The sequence below is a fragment of the Panthera pardus genome, unplaced genomic scaffold (genome assembly GCF_024362965.1).
Source record: "Panthera pardus isolate Hobbes unplaced genomic scaffold, ASM2436296v1 HiC_scaffold_6, whole genome shotgun sequence".
Classification (NCBI taxonomy): Eukaryota; Metazoa; Chordata; class Mammalia; order Carnivora; family Felidae; genus Panthera; species Panthera pardus.
Window position 1 is genome coordinate 98296246 of NW_026526991.1, and position 23161 is coordinate 98319406.

General features: G+C 43.7%; 1 protein-coding gene across 3 annotated transcripts in view; it reads right to left on the reverse strand.

Annotated features, from left to right (window-relative positions):
• A2ML1 (alpha-2-macroglobulin like 1) overlaps positions 1–22680 on the reverse strand; it is a 46324-nt gene extending 23644 nt beyond the window's left edge. For 2 of the 3 annotated variants that reach the window (XM_053895555.1, XM_019464568.2), the window contains exons 1-12: positions 19100–19204; positions 18407–18590; positions 17864–18026; positions 17215–17267; positions 10238–10258; positions 9235–9394; positions 8883–8967; positions 7808–7934; positions 7008–7122; positions 6304–6413; positions 4870–5037; positions 2310–2537 (exon numbers count right to left, since the gene is read on the reverse strand). In XM_053895555.1, coding sequence (XP_053751530.1) covers positions 2310–2537; positions 4870–5037; positions 6304–6413; positions 7008–7122; positions 7808–7934; positions 8883–8967; positions 9235–9394; positions 10238–10258; positions 17215–17267; positions 17864–18026; positions 18407–18590; positions 19100–19164 — 1479 coding nt within the window. In that variant the 5' untranslated portion in view covers positions 19165–19204. Of the gene's footprint in view, positions 1–2309; positions 2538–4869; positions 5038–6303; positions 6414–7007; positions 7123–7807; positions 7935–8882; positions 8968–9234; positions 9395–10237; positions 10259–17214; positions 17268–17863; positions 18027–18406; positions 18591–19099; positions 19205–22590 lie in introns of those variants that run through there. The other variant, XM_053895556.1, reaches the window with a different exon arrangement.
• Positions 22681–23161: the final 481 nt, after the last annotated feature.

The window sequence follows — 23161 nt, forward strand, 5'->3', positions numbered from 1 at the left end:
GATGGCACCATGAGCCTTGATGACCCTTCCTCTTGGAGGCGCTCCCGAGAACCCCGGCCATGGATGGGAGGAGACAAAGGTCATCATTACTTCGGGGCCAAACGGAACAGAAGCCATTCTTCACAATAGAGAGCTGTCCACCGATTCTTGAAGGTCTCCAGGTTTGATTCTCTTATACTCCTTGTAACATGAAGTTAACCCAAAATCCATCCGTCTTCATAACTTTTTTTTTTTAATCGCTTGATTCAAAATTCAATGGAAACGAGTGCACTTTAAACTGCCTTGAGCCCTTCTGACATTTGACTCTTTGGGGGAGAAATCCCCTCGTCGAACTCTCCCTGTTCACTCACTTGAAACCAAATTCAGTGAAACTGTTTCTAAGCAGGCTGTCAGCTCAGACTGCAGTCAAGGGCTCTAGGGCCGGCTCTTCAGACTCTCAGCTGGCCCTCAGCCCTTCCACACTGATCAGCCCATCCACCCGCCCCCCGGCTGTCCCCACACTCCTGTCCCGAAGACAGTGCCCGTGTTAGCACTCTGACTCCTTATGTTGTCTACCCCTCCTCATCCTGTTTGGTCAGGATGATTGTGTCTGCGCGAAGACACTGAAATGAATCAATGGGGAGAAAATCCCTCAGAAACTTGGAGAGGGTGATAAAAGAATAGAGACTCTGGGCCCCGGCAAACCCGGGCTTTACACAAATCTAATTCCCTGCTATCACCAAGGTGACCAGTAAAGCCGCTTATCAAGCCACAAGTTGTGATTTTACTCACACCACAAACCTGCTATCAATGTTAATTTTAACCTTTATCATCTATTTTTAAATTACTGACCAGTGAATCACAGAATAAAATCTGTTCTGAGTCCCAGCCCCTCCGCACCCTCTCCGCCATTCACGCACCCAGCTCCCATTCAGCCCTGACCAGCAATGTGTTCTCCTTAATTCTTCGTTTTATCTTCCCAGACAGTTTCCCTGGGCTCCTTTCTAAAATCTCTTTTTTTTCACATCCACCCCCATCCTTTACACCGACACTGTGCAATACAGTAGCACGAGCCACATGTGACTGCTGGAGCCCTTGAAAGGTGGCTACTAGAAAATACATACTTTGAGTTTCAGAGATTTGGAACTCAGCTAAACAAGAAGTGTAAAATATCTATTAATAATTTTGGTGTTGATTTCAGGTTGACACGATCATATGTTGGATACACTGGGTTAAATGTATACATATATACGTGTATATACACGTGTGTATATGTGTGTATATATATACATATGTGTGTGCGTTTATATACACACATATACGTACATATATGTATGTATTATATATTATGTATATATGTGTGTATATATACACATATAGATATGTATTATTATACATATATGTATTATATATTATGTATATATGTGTATATATCCATATATGTATTATTATACATATATGTATGATTATATATTATGTATATGTGTGTATATACATATATGTATTATCATACATATGTATGTATTATATATTATGTATATGTGTGTATATATACACATATATGTATTATTATACATATATGTATGTATATACATATATTATTATACATATATGTATTGTATATTATGTATATATGTGTATATATACATATATGTATTATTATACATATATGTATGTATTATATTATGTATATGTGTATATATACATATATATGTATTATTATACATATATGTATTATATATTATGTATATATGTGTGTATACACATATGTATGTATTATTATACATATATGTATGTATTATATATTATGTATGTGTGTATATATACATGTATATGTATTATTATACATGTATGTATTATATATTATGTATATGTGTATATATACATATATATTATGATACATATATGTATTATATATTATGTATATATGTGTATATATACATATATATGTATTATTATACGTATATGTATGTATTATATATTATGTATATGTGTTTATATATATGTATATATACATATATTACATATACACATATGCATAATATTATATATATATAATCTCTACACCCAGTGTGGGGCTTGAACTCATGACCCTAAGAGCAAGAGCTGCCTCTTCCCCTGACTGAGCCAGCCAGGTGCCCCTAAAATGTATTTTTTAAATTAGTGTGACCTATTCTTTTAATTTTTTTAACTGCGGCTTCTAAACGTTTTGAAATTACCCACGTGACTTGCACTGTGTCTCTAGACATAAATCACCCTCTCCGTCTCACTCTCCTCATTTCCTTTCCTTCCCTCGTGCACTTTCCCCAGCCCTCATTGCCCTGTCTCACATAGTAGGAGAAGATGACTTCCTGGGCAGGGATCGCATCGGCGGGATCAATGTAATAATCCACCAGCACTTCCTGGGGCTGGCCACATGCCAAGACTCCGTTTGGCTGGTGGATGCCAAGGAAGCTACGAGTTGTGTTGTAGAAGGGCTGCAGGTGAAGATAGTCATTCTGGTAGTAATGAGGCACCTGTTCTGGCTTATATACCAGATCTTCCATTTGGAATCTGCCCTAAGAACAGAGAAAGAAAAAGGCTTTTAACACATGCCCCCACCATAGTAACCCCATGGACTTCTTATGGTTTTCAAAACCATCTCTCTCAAATCTTCACTGCCTAAGAATGGCATGTGGATGTTTTACTAGAGGTCCAGCTAAGGATGATTGAGGAATCCGTAACAGTGGTTATGTGCAGCAGCACTTTGGTATGTAGACGAGTGAAATTATAGTTTTCAAGTGATGCTCAATTGGGGGTGATAAACCTTCACGGACTGATGCAAGAGATGTAGATAAGCATGACTAAGATTACACAGAAACCAAAGAATACATCCTAGGGATAAGAAAACCAGGTGTAAAGGATAGTAAGGCTAAAAATAATCATTTCTAGGGGCGCCTGGGTGGCTCAGTCGGTTAAGTGGCCGACTTCGGCTCAGGTCATGATCTCACGGTCCGTGAGTTCGAGCCCCGCGTCGGGCTCTGCGTTGACAGCTCAGAGCCTGGAGCCTGTTTCAGATTCTGTGTCTCCCTCTCTCTGACCCTCCCCCGTTCATGCTCTGTCTCTCTCTGTCTCAAAAATAAATAAACGTTAAAAAAAATTTTTTTTAATAAATAAATAAACGTTAAAAAAATTTTAAAAATAATCATTTCTATCAAGGAACGAAAGAGATGAACATATGAGAAGGGGGGGGAGGAAAAAAGAGAGAGAGAGGGAAACAAACCATAAGAGTTTCTTTTTTTTTTTTAATTTTTTTAAATGTTTATTTATTTTTCAGAGAGAGAGAGGCAGAGTGCGAGTAGGGGTGGGGCAGAGAGAGAGGGAGACACAGAATCCGAAGCAGGCTCCAGGCTCCGAGCTGTCAGCACAGAGCCCGACGCGGGGCTCAAACCCACGAACTGTGAGATCAGGACCTGAGCCAAAGTCGGACGCTTAACCGACTGAGCCACCCGGGGGCCCCAAACCATAAGAGCTTCTTAACAACAGGGAGCAAACTGAGGGTTGATGGAGGGAGGTGAGTAGAGGGTGGGCTAAATGGGTGATGGGCATTGAGGAGGGCACTCGCTGGGATGAGCACTGGGCGTTGTCTGTAAGTGATGAATCACTAAACTCTACTCCTGAAACCAATATTGTACTGTATGTTAACTAGCTAGAATTCACATAAAAATTAAAAAAAAAAAAAAAAAAAAAGAAGAGGGGGAAAAAAATGAAGATTATTTCTAAGTAGAGTGACTGAGTGAGGCCTTATGTAAACAATTACTTAAATGAGCCACCACACAAATTGTATGTGTTTGCTTAAGCAGCATGGTGAACCATGGCACTAATGGGCCCAATCCATCCCTCGGGTATTAATGCCCTCTGCCACGTAGTCTTGTGTTGCCCTGTTAGTCTAACTGCAGACCCACCATGTGACTTGTCGGGAACGGGATGTGAGCATATGCAAGAGAAGGAGAGGCTTGGAAGAGCCCTTGCGTGTCGACCTTTCCTCTTGCTCCCCGTCATGGCTGTAAGATTGTACCCGAACTAGTTTGCTGGGACGTGCGAGCCTGGCCTTCATCAGCCGGTTGGGCCACAGTATGTAAGAACCACACCCCCCCTCAAGACCAGCAGAGCTGCCTGACTACCCCAGAGGGACAAGAAGTCCCCTAGAGGGACACACTTGTGGTCGTATAATACTAAAGTTTTGTGGTTGTTTGTTGCGCAGCATCGTGTCACAGCTGATAACTGGTATGAGTTGCCTTCCCTGGAAGTTATCCAAAACACAGAGTTTCCTTCTTTGCCATGTTTATGAGTACTGGCCCCAGAGCGGGTGGAGGGAGGGACAGAGAGGGAAGAAAATGACTCTGAGTTATCTTGTCCTCCCTACTCTACTTTTATTTTATTTGTTTTTTCATGTTTATTTATTCTTGAGAGAGAGATAGCAAGCAGGGGAGGGGCAGAGAGAGCGAGAGAGAAGGGGACAAAGGATCTGAAGCGGGTGCTACACTGACAGCAGAGAGCCCGACGCGGGGCCCGAACTCACAAACCTCGAGATCATGACCTGAGCCGAATTTGGATGCTCAACCAACTGAGCCACCCAGGTGCCCTCTCCCTACGCTGATTTTAAATATGGGATCAAATAGAGATGAGGATAAGTCGTACGCTGAATTAGTAGAAATAACATTGCTTACCTGAAGGAAAATTTATTCGGTTGATATTAAAGGCCAACAAAAGTTTTTGTCAACTGGGAAGCAGGACTGGTGAATGATGCTGACAGAATGACAAATGAGGGAGGAGGGGAGAGAACAGGAAAAGTTTGAGGTTTTCCTTCAGGGAAGCCTTACCGGAAAGCGTGTCCTCTTCGGTGCTTACCTCCAGAGAAATATCTCTCCCATTCCAACTGACTGTATCCAGCTCGAAGGGAGCAAGGCCATCGTTGTCAGTAGTTAGGGTCTGGTTGGTGGTTCCATTTATGCCAGAAATCACCAGGAATACTGAATGATTCTTGAGGGGGGAGCCGTCATGGCCCCTAACTCTTATCTAAAGGGTGAAGGTTATGAGGGCATGAATTAGGGTTAGGTTTGGAGTCGGTTCAAGTATGAGGTGAAGTGAGGTGAGAAAAGAAACTCTAAGAATACATTTCAAGAAAGAGTCCAGAAACAAGTAGATGCGATTCAAGCATTGGAACCTGACATCTGTGGGGAAGTGAGAAGCAAACAGAAGCAGCTCAGCCTGGAGCAGGAGTAGATTTGTCACGTAGCTAATGAAGCTTCAGGACCCTTCATTTACACAGGTTCCCCCCCTCCAAGGCTCTCTACATTTTTTTTTTTTAACGTTTATTTATTTTTGAGACAGAGAGAGACAGAGCATGAACAGGGGAGGGGCAGAGAGAGAGGGAGACACAGAATCTGAAACAGGCTCCAGGCTCTGAGCTGTCAGCATAGAGCCCGACGCGGGGCTCGAACTCACGGACCGTGAGATCATGACCTGAGCCGAAGTCGGACGCTTAACCGAGCCACCCAGGCGCCCCTCTCTGTACATTATTATTATTATTTTTTTTTAGAGAGAGAATCCCCTTCCACTCCCAAATTTATAATCCATAGGCTCCCAGAGAATCTGGATCTACCCTTGGTCTAGAGACAAGATGGCTAAGGATTGATCTAAATAGATCTAGAAGTATGCTACATTATTGTGTTGAACGACTGTTTGGGACGTTAACAAAGATAAACTGGAGAGACGGACAGATTGTTAAGTATCAGAAAGAAGACTCCAACAAAGGAAAATTTTAAATCTCTGAAGAAACTGCTTAAGGAGCGATAATTGGCTCCCTGTTAAGGCACGTTTAATCTTGCTTAGATGAGGAGACTAGATGATTTCTCCAGATACCGTGCAGATCTAAAATTCAAAGATTTGGACATTAGAGTACGAGTCCCGGGCACTGGGAAAGGCAATGAAGTCACATTAATATTCAAGGCACATCTCATGGGAGACTAAAGGCAGCACAACCCAAGGAATTAAGACTATATACTCTGGATGCGGTCTGCCTGGGTTTGATCCTAGGTGCCACTTACTAGCTGTATAACTTTTGGAAAATCATTTAACCTCTCTGTGCCTCAGTCTCCTCATCGGTAAAACGGGGCCAATAATAGTGTCTACCTCATCGGATCGTTGTAAAGATTAGACAGGCGAATACACGTAAAGGACTGAGAAAAAAATGTTAAATGAGCTATTATTATATGTCTCCAGGAAGAAGGCAACAGCAGATGGTTAAGCACCTTTTGGGTGTAGAGACAAGTTTCAACCTACCTTCCCAGTGAAGGGGAAATTGGGGTAATAAAAATTTTTGGTGTCTTCAAAGGTTATCGATCCCATTTCTGAAGAAATGTAGATATCCTGAGTGGTATTGGCCTCTGCTCCTGAAGAGGGAAACCAGACGTATGATGACCTAAACACCCTGTGTGTGTAACGTAAAATCCCTGAAAGGACAGTGCCACCTTGGACGTATGAAACTGAACACATTTCCGGCCAAAGATCCAAACGAACTCCTCCTCCCCAAACTTTTGGGGAAATAGGTAGTGAATGACAGATTGGAATCCGGCATTTCTCTTTGACGGTGAACTAAGAACAGACTCGTTCCCAAACACTAATGAGGGTAGGTCTTGAGCCCTCTCGATGGGTCTGTTCCTAGGACAGCCCTTCTCCTGTCTCTTTTCTTTTCTTTCTTTCTTTATTTATTATTTTTAAAAAAAAAAATTTTTTTTTTTTAACATTTATTTATTTTTGAGACAGAGAGAGACAGAGCATGAACGGGGGAGGGTCAGAGAGAGGGAAACACAGAATCTGAAACAGGCTCCAGGCTCTGAGCTGTCAACGCAGAGCCCGACGCGGGGCTCGAACTCACGGACGGCGAGATCGTGACCTGAGCCGAAGTCGGCCACTTAACCGACTGAGCCACCCAGGCGCCCCTCTCCTGTCTCTTTTCTTAATGAAGGCAGGCGTGTCCAACTTACCTGTTCCTTCCTCCACCACGGTAGCCACAATATTGATGCTGTGGCTGTACGTGTAACCAGTGAGGTTGAAGGTGGACATATCCACGGAAGCTGAGAAGCATCCTGATTTGTCAGTCTAGTGAGGCAATCAGGGAGAGAGAAAGGGAGGATGAATCACCTAACTTCTACTCCCACTTGATAATATACCATGGACAGAAATTCTGATCTCCATACTTTAGTTTCGCCACGTTTAAGAAAGAAAAACTCTCTATGGGGCGCCTGGGTGGCTCAGTCGGTTGGGCGTCCGACTTCAGCTCAGGTCACGATCTCACGGTCCGTGAGTTCGAGCCCCATGTCGGGCTCTGGGCTGATGGCTCGGAGCCTGGAGCCTGCTTCCGATTCTGTATCTCCCTTTCTCTCTGCCCCTCCCCTGTTCATGCTCTGTCTCTCTCTGTCTCAAAAATAAATAAACGTTAAAAAAAAAAAAAAAGAAAGAAAGAAAGAAAAACTCTCCTCCGACACAGATAATCATGAAGCAACGTTGAAGCTCCAAGATCGGACAGGGGGAGAAAAACCAACTGCCGGGCAGGAAAATTGTGCCTCACAAGGATTTAGCTTAATTTCTCGACTCCAGGGCAGATTCTAAAAGACTTCACCTGTTTAGAATAAAGAAGACTGCCTTGTGCTTTGGAACTGGGACGACGATTGTGTGAAAAGGTTCCTACTTTGGGGTTTTTACTACTTTTCTATATTGGTATATTGGTGCTTAGTTACTTTCGGACACAGGAATAAGTTTCCCTTGCTACATCCCCTTTACTCACCTGTCCAGAAAAGTTCTTGCATCTGTCGGGTAGCTGTTCCCATTCTGCCTCTGGAAAATGGTGAGTATACGCCTTTTGACACACGGATACCTGTGCTGCCCCTCGCATGGGCTTTCCGTAGGTGTACCTAACCCAGAGAAGCATGGCAAGTCAGAGTTGGGAGATTCCACTTGAGATCCAGCCCTCCTCTTCCGAAACACCACTTTTCCTTCTTTTCCGTACTCCAGCCTCTGGAAGCATTGACTGTCCTACCCTTCACTAGTCTGGTCCACTTCCCTGCTTTACCCAAAGCCTTGGGGTGTCGGCCACCACACAACAAATACCATCCGAAGGACCGAGATCGATGCTTTTCTTTCTCCTTACCCCGATTTCTCATGGGATTCACTGTTGTGTTCCGCACAAAGCAGACACTAACTAATAATGCTGAGGGGCATCTGGGTGGCATAGTCAGTGGAGCGTCTGACTTCCGCTCAGGTCATGATCTCACCGTTCATGAGTCTGAGTCCCACGGTGGGCTTACTGGCTGCTGACAGGGCTGAACCTGCTTTGGATCGTCTGCCTCCCTCTCTCTCTCTCTGCCCCTCCCCCGCTCACGCACACTTTCTCCCTCAAAAATAAATAAATAAATAAATAAATAAATAAATAAATAAATAAGGAAAAAAAAAAGAAAATGTAGGGGCACCTGAGTAGCTCAGCCGGTTGACTGTCCAACTCTTGATTTCAGCTCAGATCATGATCCCAGGGTCATGGGATCGAACCCCATGTCAGACACTGTGCTGAGCGTGGACTGTGGACCCTGGTTAAGAGTCTCTCCCTCTCTCTCTCTCTCTCTGTCTCCTCCCCCCCTCCCCCGTTTGAGTGCCCTCTCACTCTCTCTCTTTCTAAAACAAAACACAAAAAACACAAAACCCCCCAAAAAAACACAACAAAAAAAGAAAATGTGTTCTGGGAGAAGTCACGGCTCTGGACCGCATAAAATGTCTCGAGTCTTAACCACCGCCTCCATAACCACTCTCCCCTGTCACTCTTCTCCATATAGCTGTAATCTCCACCAGATCCAGAGCTTTAGTCTCACCTACAACAAATTTTCACTAAGAAGGACTCCTCCACGGTCCATAACTGCTTGGGTTCCACCACATCCACCTGAAACTTAGGCAGCACTGGGGAGAGTAGAAACAAAAATGGGCAAGAAAAAGGATTTGACCCTACCGACAGTAGACAGAGGGATATAGAAACAGTGATAATTAAATGAATTAAGTTAAGGGAGGGGACGAGCAAGGCAAAACTGCTCCTAACGTTATTAGCTGGCTTAGCCAGAATTCAAAAACGAATCAAGAATCCCTCCCCGTAGTATATTTTACTGTACCTTTGTTGACTTGGGGGCAAGATTCTGTCCAACGCTCTGACCTGCTGATTCTCCCACCTACCATATTCTTCCACAAGGAAGGTGCCAAAGGTCTTGCCCCCAGCCACTGCCACGGTATAGGTCCCCAGCGTTGCCTCTGGGGCCAGTTGGAAGGACAGGTCTGCAATGCCTTGCTCCGGCATCACTTCCAGCCACTGGGCAATCCTGTTGCTATTTGGGTCCTGCATTCATTAAAAAGAAACTTCATGACGTACCTGCCCGTCTCTCGCTCTGCACTACAAAAAGCAGGTAAAGACACAAAGCGCAGGTAAAGAATCCCACTCCCTGGGATTCATGACCTCCGTGGTCTGCGTCCAGGAAGAAGGGCCCCCTGTTTCATTCATAATTTTCTTTGTGGCTAAGTTTTCATTTATAGTTTTCTTGTTGCTAAATAAATTTTCCTATAGGGCCGGACCCCACTGGGGAAGAAAAGCATCCTTGTGGATTCAAAGAGTCAGATCGAGTCCTCTAAGGTGTTATTGTCAGTTTCAGAAAGTGGGCTTTAAGATGGCCTTTACAGAGAGTTGTTTGTTCTCGGTGCCTATGTAGGGGTAATGCTGAGGGAATTTATCGTAAGCTACCTGACAGATAAGGTAACAGAACAATGGAGGCGATGCCATGAGATATTCCAACTTTCTGGTCCCTGTCCTTCTCAGCACTGCCCACAGGTATTCACGTCATAGCCAACTGCTGAGCGTCTACAAGAACAGCCATGACAATAAGAGGAGTACAGAACTGAGCCCAGTGGAACTCGCATGGAGAAGAGAAGTCACAGGAATCAGAGTGGGAAGGCTGGTGGCCGCAGGGCAGTGTGTCCTTATCTACAGAGGTTCAGGCCTGAGAGGGTGGGAGAGCACAGGCCAGAGAGCAGGCATGGCTTGGGGGGAATTGTGGGTGCTGGGCCGCGGGCTCCATCTTGGGCACTGGGCCAACATCTCAGAGTGGTTTCTGGCGTCGGGGTTGAGCACCGAAATCATCTCCCCTTTTCCATAGCTGACAGAAAAGGAAAGGAAACTTCTACCTACCTGCAGTTCCACCATGGAGTACTGAAAAGGAAAACCAGACAACGTGGGTTAAAGCAGGATACTCAATAAGGATGGGCCGAAAGCAAAAGGTTCACAAGGGGCCACCTGGGTGGCTCAGTCGGTTAAGCATCTGGCTGAGGCTCGGGTCATGATCTTACGGTTGGTGAGTTTGAGCCCCACTTCGGGTGAGCCCTGCTTCTCTCTCCCTCTCTCTGCCCCTCATGGGATTCTGTCTCTCCACCCTCTCACTTGTGCCCTCCCTCTAAAAAAAAAAAAAATTCACAAGGTCTGTCTTTCTCTGAGCCTTTCTAAATGGCTCTTTGGTGCCTCCATAAGGGTAACAATGAGCAAAAGCTTATTGGCTAGGGGAGGAGAGAGAAGAGATTTCCTCAAAGGGATTGCCAGTCTCCAGAAACTGAAGAAATGAAGCTTCTGATGCTTTTGCATCCCTTAGTGCTCTACACCACATGCCTTAAAAGAAAGTATTGGGGGCGCCTGGGTGGCTCAGTCAGTTAAGTGCAGACTTTGGCTCAGGTCATAATCTCATGGTTCAAGAGTTTGAGGCTCTGGGCTGACAGCTGGGAGCCTGGAGCCTGCTTCAGATTCTGTGTCTCCCTCTCTCTCTGCCCCTCCCCTGCTCATGCTCTGTCTCAAAAATAAATAAAACATTAAAAAAATTTTTTTAATGTTTTATTTATTTTTGAGAGAGAGAGAGAGAGAAAGAGAATGAGAAAGACAGCATGAGCAGGGGAGGGGCAGAGAGAGAGGAAGGCAGAGGATCTGAAGCAGGCTCCGTGCTGACAGCAGAGAGCCTGATGTGGGGCTCAAACCCAGGAACCGCAAGATCATGACCTGAAGTCAGCCGCTTAACCAACTGACTCACCCAGGTACCGCTAAAAAATACGTTGTTTAAAAGAGTTCCATCAAAGGACCCTGTATAGTTTCTTCAAGAAAATAGACGCTAAAACCACTAAGTTCATGGTGAATGGGTTATTGGGCTAAGTGTCAAAGTGTCACCAAAATTACTTGCTAATTAAAAAAAAAAAAAAAGACGGGGTGCCTGGCTGGGTCAGTCAGTACAGCATGTGACTCTTGACCTTGAGGTAATGAATTCAAGCCACAGGTTGGGCATAGAGCTCACATTTAAATAAATAAATAAATAAATAAATAAATAAATAAATAAATAACATTTAAAAAATTTTAAGAAGAAGACATACCTTTACCTGGAGAAATTAGGCTATCACCACCTTAAATAAGTAATCAAACTCATCATCACTAATAACGGGACAACCTGACATTAGGTATTTCTGAAGAGATACATTGGGTGTTCACAGCATTTCCTGATAAATATTTTAGCCAAAAAGGTTCAGTTTAAATCTAATGAAGACCTCAGAACTACTTCCAGAACATAGGGGAGCAAGTTAGACTACAAAGAAAGACATAACCAGACGAATGAAGAATGTCAGATATTTTGGAGCATGTGGGCGGCTCAGTCAGGTGAGGGTCTGACCCTTGGTTTCAGCTCAGGTCATGATCTCATGGTTGGTGGGGATCAGAGTCCTGTGTTGGGCATGGAGACTGCTTGGGATTCTCTTTCTCCCCCTCTCTCTGCCCCTCTCATTGTCTCTCACAATAAATAAATAAACAGTTTTTTTTTAAAAAGGAACCTTGAAGGGCACCTGGGTGGCTCAGTCGGTTAAGCGTCCGACTTCGGCTCAGGTCATGATCTCGCGGTCTGTGAGTTCAAGCCCCGCGTCGAGCTCTGTGCTGACAGCTCAGAGCCTGGAGCCTGTTTCAGATTCTGTGCCTCCCTCTTTCTCTGACCCTCCCCTGTTCATGCTCTCTCTCTCTCTGTCTCAAAAATAAATAAACATTAAAAAAAATTTTTTTTAATAAAAAATAAAAAAAGAACGTTGAATATTCTATAAGACAACTAGGCTTCCTCAAAAGTCAATGTCATTTTCTGGAATGGGGACATTCTACAAGTCATTTAGCCTGATCACGTCTCTCGCTCTCTCTCCTAAAAAATATATAAGGCGACAATGAAAAAATAAGACTATTTTAAATTATGAGAGATTTGAAAGATGTAACAATCAAATGTAATGCATGAATTTAATCAGATCCTAGTTTGAAAAAAAAAAAAATCAGCCATTTGAAAAAACCCTAACTTAAGACAGGTGTTACATGATAGTAAATGATTCTTATTAATTTCCTTAGGTTTGATAATGAGATCATGATTATTTAAGATGTACTTTTTCTTTTTTTTTTTTTAAGATTTAAAAAAAATTTTTTTATGGTTTATTTAGTTATTTTGAGAGAGAGAGTGTGTGCGCACGCGCACACACAGGGGAAAGGGGCAGTGAGAGAGGGAGAGGGAGAATCCCAAGCACACTCTGCCTTGTCAGTGCGGAGCTGGACATGGGGCTCGATCTCACCAACCGTGAGATCATGACCGGAGCCAAAATCAAGAGTCGGACACTTAACCAGTCGAGCCACACAGGCACCCCTAAAGATTTCAAGCAATCTGTACAATCATCATGGGGGTCAAACTCACATCCCCGAGATCAAGAGTCGCATGCCCTACAGACTGAGCCAGCCAGGTGCCCCTGAAATACGCTTTTGAAGAGATACATGCAGGGGCGCCTGTGTGGCTCATTCGGTTGAGCATCCGGCTCGTGATTTCCACCAGGTCGTGATCACAGGATCCTAGGGTCAAGCCCAGAGTCGGGCTCCATGCTGAGCATGGAGCCTGCCTGGGATTCTCTCTCTCCCTCTCTCTCTCTGCGCCTCCCCTGCTCATGTGCTCGTACATTTCTCAAGATCAATAAATGCGAAATACATACATACATACATACATACATAAACGTTAATGCAATTAAAACTCAGATTAGAGACTGTACACCTATTAAGTTCAGGGCATTCCAAGTAGTATTACATACACTTAAAAACTAAATGGGATTGGGGCGCCTGGGTGGCTCAGTCAGTTGAGCATCCGACTTCGGCTCAGGTCATGATCTCGCGGTCCGTGAGTTTGAGCCCCGCGTCGGGCTCTGTGCTGACCCCTCGGAGCCTGGAGCCTGTTTCAGATTCTGTGTCTCCCTCTTTCTGCCCCTCCCCCGTTCATGCTCTGTCTCTCTCTGTCTCAAAAATAAATAAACGTTTAAAAAAAAAACAAAACTAAATGGGATTGAAAGCTGGAATTTAGATGTGTGGTCTCAGAGAGGGTTCAAGGGCTGCATCTCTCTTGGAAGGAAACAGAAATGAAGTCAAGGTGGTGTTTGCCTTTGATTCTTGGGCCAAGCACCATGTCATGTCAAGGCAGCTGTCAGCCTGGATATCAAGGATCATGGCAGTTCTTCAGAAAAACCAAAAAAATGAGAGGTAAGGATTAGAGGGACAGAAAAATTTCCCCCTTCTAGTGTCTTTGGCTAGCCTAGTAATCCAAAGATAGATTAGCAAGAGAAAAACATTTGATTACTGGCATTTGGGAGCCCCACAAAGACAATGAGACCCCAAGGCAGTCAGGCAATTGAAGATTCTGTATCATCCTGAGCTAAGGAATGGCAAAGGTGCCTGGGGTTTCAAAGGGACACCGGGCAAGTCACAGAGAGAGCAGAAGAACAAATGGTTGGTAATCAAATCTTTGCCTTACCATGTAGATAAATATTTTTTTTTTGAAAGAGAGAGAGAACATGCACGAGAGAGCACAGGAGCAGGGGGAGAGGGGCAGAAGGAGACAGAGAGAGAATCTTAAGCAGTCTCCAGGCTCAATATGGAGCCCGACTTGGGGCTCCATTCCACGACCCTGGGATCATGACCTGGACCTCAACCGACTGAGCTACCGAGGTGCCCCCAGATAAATCCTTTAGATAAAAAAAGTTATATCTGGCAACTGGGCCAGGCCTCCTATTTCAGTTCTCTCAGTCAGTTAAGAGAGAGGTAAAAAAAAAAAATGTTTCCTGAGCATGCTGGCTCTTGATTACCCGTAGTTCAAAACAATCCACATGCCACAGTGACCCATTTTGAGGTGGCACATTCCATTCCCCTTCAGGGTCAAAGGAGAGGCTTGAGACTTTCACAAACCAGAGCTATACAGACAATAAGGAGACAAAAATGAGATTACTATGGATGGCTAAAAATTAGAGAAAAAGAACACTTCTCAGATAACAAAGTACTTTCCTCACACGGAGAGTCAAGAGGCGGGAAGAACACCAATTACTTAGAAGCAGGCTCCGGAAAACAGCAAGTGTTCAAGTAAGAAGATAGCGTTTCCACCTGGAAGTAGGCTGAGGTTTCTGAATAAATGGGTGTTGCCACCAAAGTAGATAGGCTCGGTTAATCTCAAGTATACTTCAGTCGCTTAACTTCACAATTTTTGTCCCTCAGTTTCTTAGTAAAATTCCTTTAGTTGATTTCAGTGTTTCAAACAGGAGTTTCAAATTTGGAACTTGGAGTAGGGGGCTGGCTAAAGAAATGGTGTAGGGGAGAAGAAGTAATTTTAAGATAGAAAGAGAGAATAACTGTGGAAATCAGAACAACTCTCAGTAATGGGGTCTAATTTGAGCAGAGGAGAGATAATAGAAGAAAGGTAGTTAATGGGACCCTTAACCTTCAGGCACCTTCAGGGGCCAGTGGAGTCTAAAATAATACTGGGCTGTGGTCACATTTTCCCCTAGCCTTTCCTCTCTGCTCTGGAATTAACAGTCTGTTAAGAAATAACTAGTCAATATTAAACCCGATTGATACAGAAAGGATACAGGTGACAGGAAGGAGAAGCTAAAAAGAATTCCAAATTGGGAAAGAAAGTAATGGCAGAGGAAGCTACTCACCAAGAAGCTCATAGCTTCTACAACCCAGCAATTGTACTACTAGGTATTGATCCAAGGGATACAGGTGTGCTGTTTCGAAGGGACACGTGCACCCCCGTGTTTATAGCAGCGCTATCGACAATAGCCAAAGTCTGGAAAGAGCCCAAATGTCCATGGATGGATGAATGGATAAAGAAGATGTGGTAAATATATACAATGGACTATTACTCAGCCATCAAAACGAATGAAATCTTGCCATTTGCAACTACGTGGATGGAACTGGAGGGCATTATGCTAAGGGAAATTAGTCAGAGAAAGACAAATATCATATGGCTTCACTCATATGAGGACTTTTAAGATACAAAACAGATGAACACAAGGGAAGGGAAACAAAAATCATGTAAAAACAGGGAGGGGGACAAAACAGAAGAGACTCTTAAATATGGAGGACAAACAGAGGGTTACTGGAGGGGTTGTGGGTGGGGGGATGGTCTCAATGGGTAAAGGGCATTAAGAAATCTACTCCTGAAATCATTGTTGCACTATATGCTAACTAACCTGGATATAAGTGAAAAAAAAATTTTAATTAAAACTTAAAAAATAAAAAAATTGAAAACAGCCTAAAAATGAAATATGAGGATAATGGTTAAAAAAAAAAAGCTCATAGGTTCACTGCACGGAGAGGAAAGAAACTCTGAGAAGGGGAGATGGAAATAACAATAATGCTGCCCTATGATTATCTTTAAAAGCTTCATGACACATCATGTATCATGGGCTGTGAATGAAGGGCAAAGAAGGCAGCAGAAATGTCTGAGAGGTGAGGTAAGTGTTTCAGAAATATAAAAATGACACAAGCCCTAAATTGAGATCAAACCTATCAAAAGGCTTATGATTCCAGGGACTGAGTTGTTTAAGGAACCTTTAAGTAATTGCCAAGTGTTACCACATTTTTTTACCTTAGGCATGTAATGTAGCCTTAGGAGAATTGCCTACTTTATAAATCACCTTGCCTTGTAGTGTAAAAAAAAAAAAAAAAAAAAAAAAAGGTGGGATTGGATATTCTTATTTCTAATTTTTGCTAGGAATACTCCTGAATTATTTCTTTTTTTTCCAGTGTTTATTTGACAGAGACAGAGAGAGACAGAGCGCAAGCAGGGGAGAGGCAGAGAGAGAAGGAGACACAAAATCTGAAGAGGCTCCAGACTCTGAGCTGTCAGCACAGAGCCCGATGTAGGGCTCATACCCACGAACCATGAGATCACTACTTGAGCCTCAGTCAGATGCTCAACCGCCTGAGCCACTCAGGCGTTCCCTCCTGAATTATTTCTAATTTTTGAACTGCAAAGTCATGTGGTATCACTCCTGGAGAGAAAATCTTGAAGTTTTCAAAAACTCTTCTATGTTATTTATTTATTTGTTTGTTTGTTTGTTTATATTTGAGAGAGGAAGAGAGAGTGTGCATGCACACACGCGAACAAAGGGGGGGGGGGGGCGGCGGGCAGAAAGAGACAAAGAGAGAGAATCCCAAGCAGTCTCCACCATCAGCACGGAGCCTGATGTGAGGCTCGATCCCACAACCCTGGAATCATGACCTGAGCCGAAATCGAGTCAGACGCTCAACCTACCGAGCCACCCAGCACCCCTGTAGAAACTCTTAAAACGACAGTGGAGGGGCTCCTGGGGGGCTCAGTCAATTGAACATCCATCACTTGATTTGGGCTCAGGTCATGAGCCTGAGATTCTTGGAAATCTCTCTCTCTCTCTCTCTCTCTCTCTCTCTCTCTCTCTCTTTCTCTCTCTCCCCCTCCCACCCCGCCGCTCTCCCCCACTGGCACTCGCATGCTCTCTCTCTCTCAAAAATTTTTAAAAAATAAAAAATAAAATAACATGGAAAACATTTAAAACGGGCAGTGGATACAAGCACGTCTCAGGAATATTAACCTAACTGATGTTCGCAGCTATCAGCTTAAGAGCTGGCACCTCTGGCTGTTTTTAGGCTGCTGGGGACTGGCAGGCTTTGGACCTGTGCCCTGAGGCTAGCACAAGCATTCTGCTCCTCAGAGGACTTCACCTCTTCACGCTCTTAGGAAGAATCTCTTCTCCTTCTCCCTGCTCTATCTCAGTCTGCCCTACCCCTCTCCCCTTCCTTCTTCCCAACTGAATTCTCACCTTGTCATTCACAGGAAGAAAGCTGCTGTTCAGGGTGACGATGCGGAAATGCACTAGAATAGAATAGGCATCATTGGCAAAGGGATTTCCCCCTCTCCAGTCCTTCTTCCACTCTTTCCACTCCCTGCCGCACCCCCCCCCCCAACTTCTGAGTCAGCAAAACCTGGTCAGGGTTTACTTTTAAAAAACAAACAAAGAAACAAACAAAACAAACAACCTACACTGACAGACAGATAAAAGCCCCTGACTTGGAAACATCATAATGGAATGCCCTTCTAGGGAAGAAGGCACAAAGTACAAATATCAGGAGCTTAAGCCAAATGCTTTTGATGCTTTCTTATTCACAGACAAGCAGCTCGCCATAAGACACAGCAGCCCAGCTACACTGATCAAACGCCATTCCCGGGAAATGTATACTTTTGTTTCAGACACACACACACACACACACACACACACACACGCGCAACTCCACCCACTTTTCTCTGCTTCCGTAACACAGCAGGCATTCCACACTTGTCACGCTTCATCCCTCCAGAACTTCCTCCCTCCTGCCCCATAGGCCTACCCCCAAACCACAAAGCCCCTCTTTCTGGAATATGTGCAGTGGTTTCCCCAGTCTTTTGTCGAATCCCCTATGTATGCCTCTTACCTTTGTGCCCCGGGTTGTAGATGGGCTTGTCAGTTTGTATAAAGATGCCGTTCTCCTGCCTCTGAATCAGAACCTTTTTCTTCTCCACAAAATTGATGTTATTTCCAGTTCCCGACACCCAGATTGTAGCCACTTCTTCTGTGCCACCAGCAGGAGGTGGTACCTGGACAAGAGAAGGGGGCTCTGGAGGAGCAGGATGTTGGGGAATGAATCAACTGGTCTCAACCCCAGAGTGGGAGGGTGGAAGGAAAGAGCTGAGTTAGATGCGGGTAGCAAAGTTAGGGCCGTAAAACACACTGCCAGGAAAAAGAAGGGAAACGATATTCAGAGGTTAAGGTCAAAAACTAAAGGAAGAAATCCAAGGTCAAGGAAATGGTGAATGAGTTATGGCCAGGAGCTGAGTTTACGTTTAGGGGAGATAAGTTTAAAGACCGTGGCAAAAGTAAGGCAACAGAAATCGTACTTACAATTAGATTGTGCCAAGTGTCTCCAAAGAAGGATAAAAAAGGAAGGGAGCAGATTCAGGGTTGAATCTGTGCTTACCAGAAAGGAGGTGCAATGGAAGTGTCTCTTCTTCAACCCAGAGGTTTCTAGCAACTTCTGGGTCTTGTCTTTGGTCTCCAGAGTAATAGTGAATTTTACATCATGGTTCCCAGGGCTCAGATCCAGACAAACTTTCTCGGTAGAGGGGAAGTTAAGCTGGGCTGGTAAGGTCACCAGGTAGTTTCTATTAAGGAAATATAAGAGTTTCAGGGCAGTAATGATACATTCAGTCAGTGAAAAATTAAGCTCTCTCCTAAGAACTCAGCATATAGCAGTGAATTAAGCAGACTGAGCCCTTGCCTTTAGGAATCTTATTTTCCATAATGGAGGAACAGATGAGTAACAAATAACTCAGTGCATAGCCTTAAACCTCCCACAATTAGGAGACCATCACTGAGAACCTATGCCTAGGGTACCAAGAAGGAAATTAATTCTATTACAGAGAACAGGGTATTAGGACTCTACTATATTTTAACATTATCTTTTTTTCTTTTTAACATTATCTTTCCTAAGGCTCCCTTTTGATGCCTCAGCCTTTCTCTCTGGGTAAAGGAGAAATGAAACCAAAGAAGGAACAGACGAGAAGGAAATTAAAATAAGTCAAAGGTTATCTCTTCTCCCGCATATTAACATTTGAGAAAAATAGACAAAGAAGCCACCTGCCCTACATCACCTCTGACACCAAGCACTTACGGGAGAGATTTTCCTGCAATGGTTGGTGACAGGGCCAATATTCCTAGAAGGAGTTGAGCCCACATCTTTGCGGGTGAGACAGACTCCTCAAGAGCAGGAACCAGAAATCTGGGTCCCCGCTATAGCATATATATTAACCCCACAGGGTGTGGAGTTTTTATTAATGCTCCAGCCAATAACCTACTGGAGCCCCAGGCTAAGGTGGTAACCCAGGGTAGGACTTCTGTCACTTCCTCAAGTTTATTTCTCCCTGAAATATTCATACTGGCTCAGCCAGTTCGTAATACCTGTTCTGGGGGAAAACCCAGGGCTGAGTATTCATAGTGGTAATGCTCTTGGAACAAATTTTGGACTCCTCCCTTTTTTTCTGGTGTCATTCCAAATTTCCATCCATGTTTGATCTTTGCTCTCTTTTTTATGATCCTATTAAGACATTATTTGGGAACACAGGTATGGGTGTTCTATACACAGGTATAGAAAAGCAGTATACCTACTTGGGAATTTAAAAAAATAATAATACTCAGTATGCCCGTGACTGTAAGGAAATAGGGACATATACACTCCTTACAAAAGTCTAAATGGACAACCTCTCTGAAGGCAATTTCACACACATCAAAAGCCTTTCAGATCTGCATGTTCTATGAGTCAGCAATTCCTACTTTGGAAATGTTTCTTAATGTGGAAAGAAAGCATGCATGTGTGCAAAAGATGTAGCTACTAAGTTGCTTCACAGTGTTCTTTATAATGGCAAGACTTTAAAAAAAATTTTTTAAAGTGTATTTATTTTGAGAGAGAGAGAGCGCAAGTAGAGGAGGGACAGAGAGAGAGAGAGAGAGAGAGAGAGAGAGAAAATCCCAAGCAGACTCCGCAACACCAGTGCCGAGCCCAATGTGGGGCTTGAACTCACAGACCGCAAGATTATGACCTGAGCGGAAGTCAAATGCTTAACCCACTGAGCCACCCGGCCACCCCTAAAATGGCAAGACTTGAATGCCGCCTACAGCATAAATCAGTAGGGATACTTTCTGGAGCACTGAACAACCCAAATCAAACCAACTTAAACAAAAAAGGATTTTTGGTAACTGGGGTGGATCACACACAGAGAACTGAAGGAACCAGAGAAACTGAACATGTTATGGCCCGAAGTCAGAGAACTGATGCTGCCAGGACTCGCTTCTCCCAATCTTTCAGTCCCGCCACACACAGGATTTCCTTCAAGCAGTGGAGAAGAGGGAGCTGTGAATCCTTCCAGCTCTATGATCCCAAGAGACAGAAATTTTTCATCTATGTTAGGGAAATTTCTGAAGAAGGATTTTGTTCCTCCTTCTCTCACATGCTCACCTCTGAATCAATCATCGTAGCCAGAATACTACGAGAGGGAGGACCTGGGTTCTTCTTACCACCCAAAGGCCAGCAGGATGAAGCAACCCCAAAGAGACATGTGGCATTGACCAAAGGAAGTTCTCTTCCACCGCTATGTGGGGGTAAAGATGCTGGGAAAATCAAATGTTAGGTCTATTACAGTGCCCAATCATTTTAATTTGGTTCCACTTATGTTCTGTCTCCCTCTCTCTCTCCTTCAAAAATAAATAAAAACATTAAAAAAAAAACTTAAAAAAAAAAAAGAAGTCTTGAAGAGGGCCAAAGGAATAAAAAACTCATCATATATAGAAAAGCAAAGGTGAGAATTACAGCAAACTTCTCATGAGAAGCAATGTTAGCCAGAAGACAATGACTTGGCATCTTCAAAATACTGAAAGGAAAAAAAAAAACCAAACCCACAAAATCCAGTATTCTGTTAGCCAACAAAAACATCTTGTCAATGAAGGGGGAAAAAAGACTTTTTCAGAGAAACCAAAGGTTAGTGCCAGACCTGTGCTACTGGCAATATTAAAGGGAGTCTCACGGCAGCAGATATGACGGGGGTGACAAACTATAGCCTGCAGGTTAAATCCAGCCCCCCACAGGTTTTGTAAATAAAGTTTTGTTGGAGCACGGTAACACTCATTTGCTCTTGTGCTACCATGGTAGACTTGAGGAATTCCAAGAGACCATTTGTCTTGCAAACCCTCATGATTTACTATCTGATCATTTCTAGAAAGTTTGCTAACTCCTCTCGTAAGATACCAGACAGAAACTGCCCAAATAAATGAAGATCTCTGGAAACGGAATCAAATAAAATAAATATAAAAGACATCAAAAATTTTTTTTTAATATTTATTTATTTTGAGGGAGAGAGAGAAACAGAATGTGAACGGGGGAGGAGCAGAGAGAGAGGGAGACGCAGAATCTGAAGCAGGCTCCAGGCTCCGAGCTGTGAGCACAGAGTGCAAGGTGGGGCTTGAACTCACAAACCGAAACCACAACCTGGGCCGAAGTCGACGCTTAACTGACTAAGCCACTCGGGCACCCCCATTTTGTGCATCTCTTAAGTACCTCCAAATTAATTCCCTCTGCTTCTGCTCTCCAAACTCTTTCAATGTTCCTTCCCTGTTTGCTTGGTATAATTTTATGATTAATGGCACCATTCGCTCTTTCCTATAGCTAACCCCAGGAAGAAGGAAGTTAGGAACCAGGAAGAAGGATCCACCTTTTATTTTTTTTTTAAATAGGCTCCACACCCAACCTGGGGCTAGAATTCACAACACTGAGGTCAAGAGTCACACGCTCTACCGATTGAGCCATCCAGGAATCCCTGAAGAATCTATCTTCTGTCTCAATTGATTTATTAATAAGAGAGACATGGCAAAATGTTTGTTGGGACCCTGTCCCAGAGTTTCTGACTCCTTGGTCTCTGGTGGGGCCTGACAATTTGCATTTTTTAACATTTTTTTGTTAATATTTTATTTATTTTTGAGAGAGAGAGAGAGAGAGAGAGAGACAGCACAACCAGGGGAGGGACAGAGAGAGAGGGAGACAGAGTCTGAAGACAGTCTCCAGGCTCTGAGCTATCAACATAGAGCGTGACGCAGGGCTCAAACTCAAGAACCATGAGATCATGACCTGAGCTGAAGTCGGATGTTTAACCAACTGAGCCACCTAGGTGCCCCGAGAATTTGCATTTTTTAAAAAATGTTTATTTATTTTTGAGACAGAGGGAGACAGAGCGCGAGTGGGGGAGGGGCAGAGAGAGAGGGAGACACAGAATCTGAAGCAGGCTCCAGGCTCTGAGCTGTCAGCACAGAGCCTGACACGGGGCTCGAACCCACCAACCGTGAGATCATGACCTGAGCCGAAGTCGGACGCTTAACCGACTGAGCCACCCAGGCACCCCCGAGAATTTGCATTTTGAACAAGTTCTAAGGTGAGGCTGATTTCCCCGTCCAGAGACCATACTTCGAGAACAGCTGCTGTAATGCTAGATCTAAGAGTAGTCAGAAAGGCTTCCTGGAGTTTAGAGCAAAGTTCTGACAATAAAGGTTCAGAATGTCAACTCTCTTCTGCATTTCCTTCACCAATGTCCAATAGAAAGAGGTCATGAAACTGCCTACCTTTCCCTCTTTGTTCTTGTTCTCTTGCAGTCAGTTCTTCCCAGGACTTCTCTGAACTTAGCATTAGCAATTTTAGTTTGGTACTCTGCTACCTGGAATAAAATGAAAATAGTAACCACATCTGGTAGAAGAAATAAGATGCCAACACTAATGAGCTCTCCGTGGAACGAATCCAGATGAACTCTCCCTTGATAGGAAAGGAGAGTTGTTCAGAAAAAATGAGAGGCTGCCTCTGTGTTTTATTGTCTATAATTTTCTTTAAAATAGACCCATATAAACAGTAACGAGTAAGCAAAACAGTGAATGTTAAATTTAGTCTGCACCGTGGAGTAGTTAGTTAGCACTGGAAGGCCCAGGATATAGATTCACATCTACATTCATTTGGAAATCTCTCTGATGTGCACAGACTATATAACCTCTGAGGACAGGAACTCCGTTTTGCTAAATATCATATCTCTACATTTAATATAGTACCTGGCACCTAGGAAGCTTTCAATCAGTCAACACTGGTGAGTACTGATGAGGTCAGGATTAGATCTTCCACAAATATTGCATCAGAGCCTTGTTAGGA